Raw genomic sequence first — 16,562 nt, forward strand, 5'->3', positions numbered from 1 at the left:
CGTAACGTCTATAACTAATAAAAAAAACTAACGCATGTAACGCTTCATAATGTTTATAACTTACTAGAAATTAACGCATGTAACGCTTCGGAACGTTTATAACTTAATAAAAAGTAACGTACATAACGCTTCGAAATGCCTATAATTTACAAAAAGTAACGCAAGCAACGCTTCGTAACACTCACAACTTACACAAGAGTTACGTATATAACACTTCGTAACACCTATAACTTCCTTAAAAGTAACGCATCGTAACTCGTTTATCGTAAGACTCTAACTGTTATAACGGATTTCAACAGTCATAATTTCCACATACTAACTTATATGATTTGTAACTATCAATTAAAAAAAATAAACCCTTTCTAGCTGCTTCAACTTAACGTAACGCTTCCCATTTCACGATAACATCGAGTGAAACGCTTCGTCAAATGGACAATTTTTCCAAATTAGGGACGGGTATAGTGTGATGGGTAAGCCGATGCCTTTCACGCAACCCGCCTGGTTTCGATTCCCAACCCCGCACATAGGGTCAGAAAATTTTTCTAGCCCGAAGAGGCAAATGACCTTAAGGTTAAAACCTCTATAATCGAAACAAAAAAAAATCCATAGTACCTTTATTCTTGCGTTGACTCAGACAGGCCTCAACAAACTTCGTAACGTATATAGCTTCAAAAACTTAACTACTATTTTATGTATTTTATGTATTATTGTTATGGTCATTTATTTTACCCCGGTTTCATCCCTCATTTTATGTGGTCTTTACTCTGTTCTACTTCGTATGGCCTGCTCTCAAAAACTCTATCTCACGGTGAAATCTAGAGGAATTTTTTCGTTTCTGTTTCTGATTTCGGTAGAGGCCAGAGCTTCTTCCCCCCTCTGGGTACATGACTGACCAAGTCCAAGGTAAACCTCCATACGTGTTACCCTGGGTTCGTACCCGTAGAGAACGATAGGTCCAGTCTGAGTTTAGTAGATAGTTTACGTCGTGCAACGGCTAACTGCTCATCCATCTGTTTATAATGGTCTTGATTATTCATATTAGTTTGTCCGGAAATCCGTAATCGTAAATGAACTTCAATATCTGCTCTCGATCACGTAGGTCTGATTTGAAATAGACAGTAAGTGGTGTGCGGGCACATTTTATTTGCGACACTTTTGCATGATCATGGGTATCGTGACCATTTAATCCTAGGTAACATGTTCGCCCATCAAACTTACCTTATGTTATCTCAGGAGAATGGTTGCGCGGTTGTTCCTACAATTCTGCTTCACCTTTCTTGCAGACGTAACACACAATTTCTTCCATCCACTTCTCCGGCAATGTCTTGTCTCGTGGTAACGATCCAGTGCTGAGTTCTCGATTGTGCATCATCACCGTATTTTTGGTAGCTCGCTTGGTAGTTGATCAATGCCAACAGCTTCATTGTTTTTTCAACTGTCCTGTCTTCTCTCCGATTTCTACCGGAGGTGGTCATACGATCTCTGTAAGCGTTATTCATATTCCAGTCAGTGTCACGGGGAGGTAGAACAAGGAGTTAATTAATTGGAGGCTCGCTCACCACAAAACAAAGTCGTAGTATTACATTCCTTGTTTCAGAATTGAATCTTCTGTTCAACAGACTTAACAACCGATTCTTAGCGTTAAGAACCATTGCTTGGCTACTGGTACGGTACTACTGGCAACCCGGGACAGAGAAAAACAATGGAGTTTATTTTGCGCAATATTCCAGTTAGTCATTTACCAGTCACGAAAACATTTTTTGATATAAACCGCAACTCACAAACTGTGTTTTTATCGAATATTAATGTCAAAATTTATTATCAGTTTTTGGATTTTTGTACATAATAAATAGTTGATATTGAACTGGGTGTGAATCAAAACAATAAGTATTTGGAATAAATTTTAAATTGAATAGTTTTTTCGGTCAACAGATCTATTGTTTTGACAGTACACGTTTGTTCTTAGTCCTTCATTCAGTGAGCATGAGTACAAGTTGAAAATACGTATTATTCTATTCTGATACACTAAATGAATTTTGGATTTTAAACTAACAAAGTTTTGAAAAGTTGCTTATATAACCTTTGTATGCGGAACTTAATCGTGAAAATGTTGAACAAAGATAACATTTTTGTTTTATTTTGTAATTTTAATATTTCATATGAATTGACAAAAAAGCTGAAACCAAGAAAATAATACTGGTAACTGTGACTGCTTGAGCACTACTGCAGTAGTCGCTGCCTTGTTGAGTTGATCTGAATGAGTCCTTGGCCAAGTTTGCCGCTACAACGTTATTGGCCAAAACCAATGCCGTCGATTCCAATGTCGGATTGCGGGACAGTACCCAAGCTGATTCTACAATGGAGTTTGAAAATGGTGAATAAGCGACTAATGGGGATTTTCGTTGAAAAACACTACTGTCATGGGTGTTTCTGTATATTCTTCTGACCGTTGATTCATTGCCATTTATATTCGAAACTCTAGAATCAGAGCAATCCATGACACCAGTGTTTTTCATTAGGATGAAACCAGACAGGAGGCGGCACGTGAAACGAAGCGATGCGAAATTTGACAGGTCGCCTATATGACATGTATGTCAGAGTAATTGTGATGCAAACTGTCACAACGCATTGTGTTTATTTTGATGGACGGAGCATCTTTGATTTTAAAATCGCATCCCATCACTTCAACTTTCAACTCCATTCTGACTTCAACTTAAGAGTTTCTCTGTGTTTTACCTATGGAGTTAACACCGTTTGGTCGACAAGACCAAACCACGGCGTATTCCCGGTAATCAGTTGCTAGTATCCAGTAATCCAAATCGGCTGAAGTTGCTGGGGTGCTGTCGTAACGCATTTTCAACTTTGCCTCACCATTGCTGGAGGCAAGTATTGCGCGGGCTTGGCTGGTCAATGGTGTCTGGTTAGGTAACTGTTTCATACTGTTCAGTATGGCGACTTCTAAAGTGGTAGGATCCAATGTGTACTGAGCAGTGACACAGTCAGCGTTTGGCTGGTTAACGTTTTCGTAACGTTGTATTTCGTACCAGATGCCCATATACTGTGAAAATGTCAAAATAGGGATTAGAATGAAAGAGATCAACACATAAAAAAAGTTTTAACATTTTTTGGTAGATTAGAATCCTGGTCAAAACCTTATGTTCATGGCCAATCACGAACACGTATTAGAAACTTGTACTTTTTTTTGCCCAAAACACTCCCCCACGCCAAAACGCTTCGACTTGGAGCCCCCTGGTAGTGGACGCAACTAGTCTCAGCGGAAAACAAGAAACAAATATACACTGGCAATTGAGTAGTATTATTGCAGTCAAATTTTTCGGTTAATACTAACCTTTAAAAGACAACTGTTGAAATTTTTGGATATTTTATTTGTGAGTTATTGAGCTAAGGGTGACGCTACTTTTATTATTTTTAGAACAATGAATCAAAACCAATTTCGTGTTTTAATTTTACACTGCTTCTTAATGGAAAAAATACCGTTCAAGCGAAGCAATGCACAGTAGGAAAAAAACGATCAAAAACGCGACTTTGCTCAATAATTTTATAAAAACATGAGCAAATATTTTCAAAATTAGTATTTCTTATGCAAATTTTTCTGTAGAATCGATTTATGATAGTTAGAAGATCCGCAAAATTCACTATCATGCCCAGTTTGCTCCAATTCCTCTTTTTTCTGACTTTACTTTGAAAACTAACTGTGAAACTCAGGAAAAAATTAAATTCCACCAATCGGAAGGTATTCCTGACATACTCATAAGTTAGATAATTGGATTGTTTTTAACAAGATTGACCGCAAACAACTGTATTCTGTTTAACCCCTAGTCATCTTCTTCCGTGAATTTAGAGAAAAAAAAGTTCTACTGATCGGTGTTTAGACCAATTTTGGTTAAACAAGACAGTTATATGTTTCGCATATAACCTCAAATAACAATTTACAGATAGTGTTCATGATCGCATGCTTCGTGCTACATCGTTTTACCCCAATTTTCCGACAAATATTATTTAATGTTGAATTCAGATTTACAATCCCGAAGCAGATCCAATATGACCCACCAATATTGGTTCATATCACGTACAAAACATCTGTAATCCAATCAAACACTATGGGAATGACAGTACTAGCCTGTTTAACCCGTTTTACCCCAATTTATTTCATAAGTCGTATTTCTGGTTAAACTTTCTTTCGCATACCAAAGGCCGGCTGATTGCAGTTGATGAAAATCGATGGATATTACGAAGAAAGACCTGAAAATCGGATTACAAATGAATTCAATGTGGAGCAAAATCTTAAGACTCAGTTAAAGGATAAATTGGGGTAAAACGGTATAACAAGATTCGTGCGGTCATAGAATTTATTTGTAATCCTATTTTCAGGTCTTTCTTAGTAATATCAATCGATTTTCATCAACCGCAATCAGCCTGCTTTCGGTATGCGAGAGAAAATTTAACCAGAAATACGACTTTTGATATAAATTGGGGTAAAACGGGTTAAACAGGCTAGTACTGTCATTCCCATTGTGTTTAATTGGATCACAGATGTTTTGCACGTATTATGAACCAATATTGATAGATCGCATTGGAAGGTGTGATTCGAAGAGCGGGGATCGACACAAGTGGCACGATTATCCGAAAGTCCATACCACTTTTTGGCTTCGCTGACGATATTGATATTGTGACACGTAACCTTGAGAAGATGACGGAAACCTACATCGGACTGTAAGCTGAAGCTAGGCGTATCGGATTGGCCACAAATACGTCAAAACAGAATACACGAGAGGAAGAGGCTCTAGAGAAGAAACACTGCGCCTCCCACCACGAATATTGATAGACGGTGACGATATCGAGGTGGTTGACGAGCTCGTATATTTGGGCTCAGTGGTGACCGCCGATAATGACACCAGCAGAGAAATTCAGAGACGTATTTTAGCAGGAAATCGTGCGTACTTTGAGCTCAGAAAATTCCTTCGGTCGAGAAAAGTACGCCACCGCACGAAATTGACCATCTACAAAACGCTCATTAGACCGGTTGTTCTATATGGCCACGAGACCTGGACTATGCTGGCAGAGGACCAACGCGCCCTCAGTGTTTTCGAAAGAAAGGTACTGAGGACCATCTATGGCGGAGTGCAGATGGAAGACGGAACGTGGAGACGGCGTATGAATCACGAATTGCAACAGCTGCTAGGAGAATCACCCATCGTACGGGCAGCTAAAATCGGACGTCTACGATGGATGACTAGGATACTATCGCATACAAATTATTCCATCAAGATTTTGATGTAAATCGAAAGTAGTTTTGAACTAGATTGATTTTATCTGCAACTTTTTGCAGCCTTCTGAAATAATGAAGTAAGAAATATGACTTTTTATGTAAAACTTGTATGATTTTTAATTTTTGAATTCAAATTAAAATAAGATCCAACCTGTCGGAAACCGTCGATTCGTTGACATAGTATTCACTATTTATGTTGATGACTGTTCACTATTGCAGGAATCACTGAATCACTGACATTGCCTCCCGGGGTGCGTAGATGATCGATGCGTTATACACCCATTATCGATATCGATTGAAATGATGACTAAATATATGTGATACACTTGAGTGATTACTATTTTTTTCAATTTTTGTCGATAAGCTTGATTTTCTTGGAGCCAGTCAAAACTTAATATCAAGTTTGTGATACCCAGTTAGCCCTAGTTGTTCGTAGTAGTTGAATCATTAAACGAACGCAAGCAACTCCCTAATGGTTGAAACAGTAAGAGATTTACCAAAAAGCCTGAAGCGAACGCTGAAGGAATACAGGGCATAATATGGTATCATACATCAGTCAGTAATTTTTTCATCATGACTACACTCGGTCACATGTCACTTGTCTGGTCACAAAATATTTTGATAGTGAGGAATGGAAATTTTCTCCTACCACTACCCTTTACCAACCTTACTGCAAAACATTTCAATTCAGTTGAGGAACTTTGTAATTGCTCATATCTCTAAATAAAAAAACCCTTCCTAATCCACCTAGTGGTGTGATAATGCCTTTCTTTTCTTTCATGACAGTCTCATGAAAATATATTTCATACTATTATCAATAATTTCGGTTACTAATTTTGACACCAATTGATTCAGATTGCTTCGAGTAGTTCGAGTTCTTCGGTACCATTTTTCCAACCTAGTACTTGACATTTGCGTTGCCTATTTGTATGAGAACAGTGAAGCTAATCTAAAAAAACCCTTCTTAGTCCACTTAGTGGAATTTTCATATATCTTGAAAAATCACCATAGGGGGTATTTAAAAAAAATATCAAGTCCCAGAAAGTCGATTTTTTGGAAAAAAATTTTTTTTTTAGATTACCCTACATCTCGACGTTTCATGAAATCCTAAGACGTTCGGCATTAAAAAAAATCTGATTTCGGAAGTTTCATGTACTCCCATTTTTCAAGATCGAAAATTTTCAAACCTTAATCGTCGGGAAGCACCTCTTACCCATATCTTATTCAGCTCAAATTTTGTATGGGGAATTTTTTTCGAAATGCTCAAACTGTTGAGTACCACCGCCTTACGAAATTAGGGGGGATCCCAAAATATTCGCACCCTTATATATATATATATATATATATATATATATATATATTAGAGCGGTGAGAAACAACGCTTTTTGTCGGTTACATCACTTATACAATCATATCTCCGGAACCAAAAGTCACAGCCATTTGATCATTGAACATCATTTGATAATTTTTTACACATTTTACCCCATAATTCCGGAAGCGGAAGTCGGATCCAAATAATATTCAGGAATTTTGTATGGGACCACAAGACCTTTCATTTGAATCTAAGTTTGTGAAAATCGCATACGCACATACACACACATACACACACATACACACACACATACACACACACATACACACACACAGACATTTTGCGTACTTGACGAACTGAGTCGAATGGTATATGACACTCGGCCCTCCGGGCCTCGGTTCAAAAGTCGATTTTCACAGTGATTGCATAATCTTTCTATATGAGAAAGGCAAAAAGTACAATTTTCGATGGACAATGCTTTGAATTAATAATTATTTTAGAAACTCGGTTGAACATCACTTACAACTTATTTCTAGACTGAATAGTTTCTGGTTTTCTCCACTTTGATTGTTTGATTTGAACTTTCAACTTACAAGATATCAAATGTCAATAAACTTACAAGATATCAGATGTTCAAAGTGAACAAATGCTAAATATTTCAGCATTGTTTAACCAAGCCGTTTAAAACGAACACTACTTTACTAACCTGCACAATGTCGAATTCCATCTGAACCGGTAAATTTTGACGACACGATCCAATCACGTTTAGAGTTGTAGAGTAGGGAACGGAAACGATCCCCATAAGCGCAATCTGTAATAAGACCTTTACCATCTTTACTTTCTTACTACTAAATTTCTATGTTTCCTTTCTAAGTGAACTGTTCTGGGGCACCACCTTACTAGAAATGACATCAATGAATGTAGGAAAATTTGATAACTGGCATGGCTAAACATAAATCAATATAGATGTTTGCCAATAGTAATCGTTCAAACCGTTATGTGAAGATAACAAATGGAATTACTATCGTTACCGATAAAAAAATATATACATAAGATATACTGTTCATTGGCAACATATCATTTTCCTTTCCAATTCATAACTTCTAATCACAGCAAGGTGATTGTGCTTGAAGATAGCGATGAATAGATAGTCTCGGATATTTATGATATGTTACTATTTATCTAGGTAAGATGATCTACGCTCGTAGAGTACACATTAATTTATGGACGAAAAATCTAAAAGTTATTTTGCAGTGATAAATTTAAAAAATAAACATTTTTTTAATTGTTGAATACATTGAAGATGAAACTGACAGGGACACGATAAATTCGGCATTGGCTACACGCTTGGAACCCTGAAAACATTTCACCCGTACTCGTTTTCCGCCACAAAAACACCACTAAAAAGTCATTAAATGAAAGAATTTAGAAGTAAAATGATTTATTAGCAGCAACACTCTTTCGCCCTGTTTCACTAATAAAATAAAACTCGATTGAAAGTTTTGCGATCTTCCGCCGGTACCGTTAAAAACAGGGACCAGGTTTTGTGTGCTGCTGGCATCGAGTAATCGCAACGGGAACAACCACGCCGCTGTACGGAAATTTACTGTCGGTTCTTGTGTTTTTTGCTGTAAATGCTGTTGATGACAAGTTTCTTGGTCGAGCAAAGTTTTCCCGATCAATTAAGACTAGTTTGGTCCGTTGTGGTCGTATTTGCAGCTGGAACCAAGAAGCAGAGTAAGAAAAAATAAGAAAATGCAGGAGAGATTTCATTAAAATAGTTTGTCGTTCGTTGATCGTCGTGAAGGAACCTACATTGATTGGCTTTGTTCCGTAACTCTCATATCGGACCGGGACAAATATTTATCCACCAACCGGTCCACGATTGAGCGACTGTCCGGCTGAATGGTTCTTTGCTTCGACAGTACCCACGCCGCTTCGGCTGATTTGCTGTGGGAGATGTTTTTGCAGGAGTAGATAATGGCGTAGTTGTCGTAATCGGTATCCATGATCCAGTAGTTGGAACTATTGGGTGCTGAAACGATAAAGATGTTGGTTTTGTGCTATCAGTTGGTAATAAATGGGTCTTTAAAAAAATACACTTACGTCCACCAAATGTAACATTTAATTTCCCTTCCAAAGGAACTTCATCGGGAAAACTGACCAATGCCTTTCCGACCGAGCAGTGGATTGATGTGTTTGGTAATCGTTCGCAACAGTTTTCTACTTTGATGGACCCGTCAGTTTCGGCAGTGTAGGTTGCATATCCGCAGTCACAGTCCCGTTCGAAGTACTGATCGTAACGAAGAATTTCGTACCATTTACCTGCAATGTACTGATGATCGGTTGTTAATTTGTAATAGTTGTAATTCGGAAAGCATTAATTATACTAGAATGGTGTTTAATAGTTTGTAGGAAATCGATTCGACACTTTACACAATTAGGGCTGAAAAATAGTTGAATGTTTTTTCAAGAAATGAGATTAAACTGAGAGTATAACATAAAATAAAAAACATTTTTTCGATTATTTTTTTCTTGAAATTTGACACTAATTCAATTAGAACCCAACCGGATAAAATTCAGGAATTCCGTATTGGACTACAGGCCATTTCATTTGAACCTAAGTTTGTGAAAATCAGTTACGCCATCTATGAGAAAGTTAGGACACATATTTTCAATTTTTTGCACATTTTACCCCGTAACTCCGAAACCGGAAGTCAGATTCAAATGAAATTCAGGAATTTAGTATGGGCGTTAAGAGCTTTCATTTGAATCTAAAGTTGTCAAAATCAGTTCAGCCATCTCCGAAAAAAGTTAATGCAAAAAAACCGTTACATACACACATACGCACATACACACTCACTCAGACAGACATTTAGCGTACTCGACGAACTGAGTCGAATGGTATATGAGTCGGTTTTCACAGTGATTGCATAACCTCTCTATATAAGAACGGCAAAAAACAATTTACACATAATTAAAAACGGTTGTTTATGTCAGAATAATACAGCTAAATGTAAAGACTGCACTCGAAAAAAATGAAACAGTTTCTTAAGTAAATCACTTTTTTTTTATTAGTACAAATTAATGAAATTGTGGGAGAGGCTAGTTTATAGTTTAAAGTTTACATTTGCAAAATTTCGCTACAATCTGTCAAGCGCTTATCAAGATTCTTCGGCCTTAAGTTTTTCGTCGGCTTCTCGTAGGTGTTCTGAAAAGGTTTCGGATGAAGAAGGAAACATAATTTGTCAACAAGTGGTAGGCGATCTGTGGATACGTTAAATACAGCAAACCATACATAATCCTCAACCGCCAATTATATGAGAAAGAATATCTCCAGAAGTGTCTGTGCCTCCTGACCCACGAAATTGACAGTCTCTTGTGGCGGGATCTGCCATCGTACCATTGCGCGAAACTGGCGATGGAGTGGTATGCCAACAACAATGTTATTTTTGAATCGAATGAGGTTAATCCAGAGATAGCTTGGCGAGTCTTGTTAAACTTAGGACGTTATTGCTATTGAGTTTTACCAGCAACCAAATTCTGGTTACGGAGCTATATGTTGATTAGTGTGATCGGGAAAAAGCCTGAATGTCAGTTACGACGCATGAAAGATTATGATGGTTTTTCATCACACCTTTGAAAGAGCTTACTAGTTCAATACATCTCCTGGCGTATTTGTGCTTCTCTCATTTCACATTTTTTATTTGATAATATAATTTTTAAGGCACACTTCCAACTTCGCATTAGGAGTTTTTACTACATACGAAAAACGGATGATCGACATAACGCGAGTGATCATCAACATAAAATATCTACAAACTTAAAATGATTTGAAATTTCAAGCGCTCTTCACATTGGAATTCCAGAACCTGAAGTAAGGTCATGAATTGCGGTAAATTAAGTTCGATTCGGCGAAAATTTCACAGTTTTCGCAAAAGCCTGCGATCACAAAACAACTAACTTGTTAGATGTTTTTTGAATTTGTTTGATTATATTTGGTACAACTAATCGATTGTTGTTTTTTTTTTCAAAACTGTCAAATTTGATTTATGGTGTTGGTAGTTTAGTAATGACATCCTGCAATAAAACTCACCACAAATGCGTAATAAAACAGTACAATTGTAGTTGAGATTGATTTTTTGGAAAAATACCACTGAATCAGGACAAGTTTTACTTTAAAATGGTACAAAAATTATACATTTGTATATAATAAATTCTAATGAATATTTTCGTTAATATACTGACAATATAGTACAGCCTTGGTATTACATTCCTGTAGTGGAATTTGACCTTCTGTTTCAACAGACTTTGCAGCCGATTAACAGTGTACAGAACCATTGCATGGCTGGTGCTACGATTCTACTGATACTACGAATTCTTCCAGGTCAGGGCTCGAACATACAACTGTAAGACCAGCGCCCTATGCATTGAACCGCCAACCCGGGTGCATAGTGACAATATAATTCTGGTGTAATACAACAAATGTTCCTTAGAACACCTAATATTTGTTTGGAACAACCAAGCTTTAGGTTTAACCAAGCATGTTTTGTTTGAATCTACGGTATCTTGGTTCGAGACAACTTATTTGTTTGATGGGCAGTACATGGAAAACTTGTTGTACGATTAATTCTTATGTTCTTCTACATGCTTTCACTTCCATGAAACGGCAACTATGTAACTGACGTAAATGACGTTCAATTGTCATTTGAAATTTTCATCATAAAATGTTTCTGGTAAAATGAATACGATACTCGTTTTGCTGTCTTCGTTCTCAGCCAACTGATATAATTCCAAAACCGTAATTTCGTTTACCTGAACGATTATTACAAAATCAACAGATATCTTAAATCAAATCAAACATTAAGTCAACATCATTTTGATTGAAACAAACAGGGCGTGAAACAACAATTGCAATATTGTAATTTGGTAATTTGAGGATACTTTATGCAGTCGAAAGGACTTTAGAGCCTATCAGTTGGGTCCAAGTTAGTGACAATCGGTATTGCCATCCCGATTAACATGTCATATTGGAATTTATTTTTTAGACAATTTTTTTTAACTGCTAATGAGACAAGACTTAACCAACACTTGTTAAGAAAACTGCTTTCATCACAAAAAATCAGGTTCGAGACTGATGGAGTAAACTAACTTCATCAACCGATCTAAGTAGTTCACGAATTAAAGTTTTTTTTCGACAACGTAATCAAAATTCAAGTAAATATAAAAGAAATTTGAATACTACTTTAATAATTCGACGAAATGATGGCATACATAAGAATGACCTTTACCTGTATTTATCGGTTATCAAACCTGTCTCAAAACGCTAATATTTTATAGATTTTTAAAGTTATGACAACCGTTAATCGATTTCATGGAATTTATAAAATTATAAACTCTCGGGAATCGAATCTGTTAGTTTTGTTTCTGAAAAAGTCGTTTCTGCTTGAAAGGAAATATGTGAAATGACATAAGAAAAATATTTAGGGAATGCGAGGGCTAGTCCGGACACGAGGTTAAGCCGGACAGCTCAAATATCTTTTAAATTTTTTCGAACCATGGATTGATTTTGTAAACTCGTTTTCATGTGACAGCTGAATGACGCTTAGTCAATTCAGTTTGGGGTCCGTTTTGCTCGTGTCAAAAGGTGTACGATTTTAACTGATTTTTTAAGGAAATTTTCATTTTGTTAGGTAATTTGATTTCTGTGCATTGTAATGCCGGTCTTTTTAAAGCTTTCAAATGTTCATGTCGTGCTGAATCCAGTGATTATTGAATGTTTTCAATCACGTGGAAAATAGAATTACTGCTTGGTACTTGTAACGTTTCGAGACAATCACCCCGATTCTGCAATCCGACGGATTTGTGATACGAACGAACCTACACTTTCGTTCGAGTTCGAATTCTGCATTCTTGATTCCGTTCGACTTGTATGATTCGATCGACTCTCGTTCGGGAACACTTGAAATTTCGAAAACTAACTATCAAAGCTGTCAACACTACTTACACGTTCTATATTATTTATATTATTCATTTCTTAGTAAACGAAACCGTAACACTTGAATAAACAAATTAGAACGATTCTAAACCAAACAGAAGTAATATGTAGGCAAGTCGATCGAGTAATGTTCGAAAATTTAACAACTCGAACGAATGATATTCGAGTTCATACCCAACTCGAACGGAATGCAGAATGGAAATTGCACATTCGATCGTAATATTTCGAATCGATCGACGTACAGAATAGGGGTGAATACCAAGATTCCCAGTGAGCAGGATTATGCCTCACGCTTGGTTGAAACCAACAAACAATTCATTCGAACATGGTTTCATTTCTTTTGCGCTCAGTTATCTTAAGATTTGGCCCCCTATTGTATTCGTTCTTCACTTTTGTGCGCAAGTTTTTATTCCGGCTTAGCCCCATAGGGAGTCCGGTAGCCCCGTGGTTCATAAATATTTGATTTTGGGATGATCACTGTATCTTTTTTTTTTATTCAAGAATATAATGTTTAAGGCACACTGCTCTAAGATGCCAAGGGCTTTTACTAATTTTAATTTACGACTAACTTAAAACTAGGGTTGTATCATTGAGTAATGTCATATTTGGGTCGCAGTGGTTGACTTTGGCAGATCTAGCCTTCAGCTGGTGATCGGCAGTGGCCGGATCACTGTATCTTAATTTGGTACAAAAACTAATTCATGTTTTTTCAATATCTAAGAAGTGTCGGGATCAACCCTATAGGGTTTATCCCCGCTATGTCTGAAATTTTGAATTTTGAGTATGTGACACTATTCGAACTATTATTTTAATTTAATTTTATTGAAAACACTTCAAGCTTTGCAACATAATCTCGAGTTGGTACTGTTGGTGTTTACATGAAACGGCTTCGGTTACAATTTGAAATGACAAATTTGAAATTAGCTACAATCAACAGTTTTCAGACACAGCTAAAACTGCTTATATGAATGTTTAAGCGTTCTGTATTTTTCTCAAGCCATTTGATTTCCAAGTTCCTTTAATACTCTTGGAGCTCTTGAAATTTACCGAAATGTTAAATTTCTGTAAAATCGTCTTGGAAAGGAAGTTTTTATCATTCCTAATCAATTAGAGTTTCATATACATTGTTTTTACTAAATCTTCCGAAAATGCCGAAACTTGTCTCCTTTAACGTCTAAGAGTTTCATAGTCGTTTATTTGGTTAGTTTTTCTAAATAAACTGATGTTTTTTCTGCTTCTGCGAATTTTCAACTATCGCTGTTTTCCTAATAATATTTTCATTTTCAACGGTGGCACTACTCCAATGTAGGGCAGAAAAGGATGCCTTGATTATCGCCAAATTGGAACGAGTATAGTCGTTGCTACGCTACACCAGCGAACCTTTAAAAACCAAAATAATCATAAGATTGTAAGTAGAACCTTAATAAATCATCGCACGTTATTATTTATTTTAAGGATTTCCGAAAATTTGGACACTTTGTCAGTTGTTAAAAATATCTCGATTCTCTTTCATTTCTTCGCAACTTTGAAATGATTGAGTTTTGTTTATCTGTTAACCATCATCACTTTGTAAACGGTAGCAAATCAATAAAAAATTTTTGTAATACTTTTGATTTTGATCTCGTTCGATTGGATCGAAGATTTAATCGAGGGAAAATAAAAATAGATCAGATATTCTATTCTAAAGAATTATTTGAACTTATTATCTTTCTGTTATCTTATTTGAAAAATTTGCTCACAATATATTAAATAAAGTAGTAAATGCTCATGCCCAATTCCACAGCAATGCCATCAGCTTTACCCTACGAAAAACTAACGGATACGACGATGCATTACATTAAGGACTTACATTAAGTTTCCCAATAGTTTAACTTGTTTCCAGCATTATCGGTAATCGTCATAACGATGCACATCTACTTACTTTTTTCAGGTCAAAGTTTTGCACAATCGGCCTGGCTTTTGAATCCGGGCAGGGCTTTTCAACGATTCGTTGACTCAGGGCGACGATCGCCATGGTTGACAGAATCACCGCCAGTAGAGCTAGCGCCCCGTCAGCAAACTTTCGTTGGAGCACCATCGCCGGAGCCGGTTGGAAACTTTTGGATTCCTTTACGAAGCAATCGCGAACGGTGACTGCCGTACCATCACCAGCAGTTCGTTATTGAATCAATGAGCTCGCTGCAGGCAAATTTGTTCACTTTTATTTTTAATCAGCTGTATTTATTTACATAACTTTAACTTATCGCTACACAGACCAATATGGCAGACGGTGAACGAATTTAGAAAAGAAAAAAAACTGGAAAAAGATGAAACAGATTCACTCTCTGTGGGATGCTTTGATAAGACTGTCTTTTGAAGTTCATGTAAAACTATATTTTGCGCAAAGGTACGGACACACGATGTCAATAAACCTACATATACATAGACTGCTGTAAAAATGACGAAGTATTAGTTATAAGTAGTTTTAGTTTTTGCTTTGATTTGGTAGGTTATATTTTGTAGCGATAGCACCCATATGAGACGTGGTAGTGGTAAGCATCTTTCCAATTATGTTATCTAATTGAAATGATTGTTTTAGATTTTTGAAAGAATCTAATCGGTCAGTCTGGTGAAATTCTGTTGTTGTTTATTTGGAGCATCAGTTTTTAAATGAGCATGATTGAAACCCCTATTTTCGGTCAGTAATCATCAAAATCGATCTAATTTCAATTTAGAAGTGTTAACTCAGCTTAAAGTACACACAGAGAAAAATATTGTAAAACTAACCCAATTTTGGTTTCACGCTACGATTCATGTTAATGAAATAGTGACAAAAGTAAATTTGGTTTAATATAGCAAATATTGTTGTTTGAAACTGCAAAACTGGGTATTTTCCTCAATGGCTTGGTTTATTTTAAGAAATATATTGATTAAAATAACAAATGTTTGACTTGTGTGTCCCTGTAAATTTTTTGACAAACAATTTCATAGTAAATTTAACTTGAAAAATTAATTTAAAAAGAGCTAACTTTAGATAACGATAATATTCATAGTGCTTTGAATTTATAAACTTGACAGTTGAAATAAATGATATGATGTAAACTGATAATGATTAGTATTTCAACTAACGCTTTTGTTTGTTAAATTTGCTTGGGTTTTAAGAAACAAATGATTTCTTTAGAAATAACTTGGAGGGTTGTTATTGATGCAATTTTTATTCGATGTATATATTATTTAGCCATTCCAATTATTCAAATTTATAAAACTCCAATCATTTATATACCACAATGAAGTCCTGGTGTATTTCTATTTAATAGTATCCGATTATTTGGTGTCCTTTTAGTCCGGATAAGATAGAGATATCCTGCATCAAATATGTTTTTGTGAAGAGGACGTGTTATGTAATATTACGCAGTTCATAATATTACGCTTGGATTGTTGAGAAACTCCAATAAAAAGAAATAAAGAGATAAAATTTCGCTTATTAAACGCTTGTGCACTTTTCTGTTCATTATCGGATGAAAAACTGGCTCTGGTTTATAAAAAAAAACTAGCTGTATTACTTGGCGTTGCTCGGAAAAGTTTCGTGAAAGCTAGGCCGCAAAAAGATTCTAGAAATTGTCCTGCCAATCGAAATACTCTAAATGTAGTGAAACATGGCAACATGATTGAACAATACTCCGTACATTATCAGATTGCGTCATTTCAGATCTCACAATAATCAGAATTTTCACAGCATTCTCGTCAAATTGGGTCAGCTAAATGTTTATGTGATTTTCGTAAATTTTGAAAATGGTGATGATTTACTGAGTTGCTATGGAACTTTGCCGATATATACAAACAATTTGACTTTCAATATCTGTGCCTGACGGAAAGTGTTTCGCAAAATTCTAAGCATTTTGCTTCAAATTCCCCTCGTTAGCAAATACATCCCCTCTCTCTTTAAATACCCTTATAGCAACCTATGATCAGTAAAAACTTCG

General features: G+C 36.1%; 2 protein-coding genes across 2 annotated transcripts; both read right to left on the minus strand.

Annotated features, from left to right (window-relative positions):
- Window positions 1-2,147: 2,147 nt before the first annotated feature.
- Window positions 2,148-7,482, minus strand: LOC131428714 (lazarillo protein-like). The gene is made up of 3 exons (XM_058592761.1): window positions 7,309-7,482; window positions 2,737-3,058; window positions 2,148-2,353 (listed from the first exon to the last, which is right to left on the minus strand). The coding sequence occupies exons 1-3, from the start codon at window positions 7,432-7,434 to the stop codon at window positions 2,148-2,150; spliced, it is 654 nt and encodes a 217-aa protein (XP_058448744.1). The 5' UTR covers window positions 7,435-7,482.
- A 536-nt stretch (window positions 7,483-8,018) lies between these two features.
- On the minus strand, window positions 8,019-14,956 carry LOC131432088 (apolipoprotein D-like). Its single transcript, XM_058598158.1, has 4 exons — window positions 14,522-14,956; window positions 8,709-8,937; window positions 8,418-8,637; window positions 8,019-8,321 (listed from the first exon to the last, which is right to left on the minus strand). The coding sequence occupies exons 1-4, from the start codon at window positions 14,675-14,677 to the stop codon at window positions 8,291-8,293; spliced, it is 636 nt and encodes a 211-aa protein (XP_058454141.1). The 5' UTR covers window positions 14,678-14,956; the 3' UTR covers window positions 8,019-8,290.
- Between the last annotated feature and the right edge of the window lie 1,606 nt (window positions 14,957-16,562).

The sequence above is a fragment of the Malaya genurostris genome, chromosome 2 (assembly GCF_030247185.1).
Source record: "Malaya genurostris strain Urasoe2022 chromosome 2, Malgen_1.1, whole genome shotgun sequence".
Taxonomy (NCBI): Eukaryota; Metazoa; Arthropoda; class Insecta; order Diptera; family Culicidae; genus Malaya; species Malaya genurostris.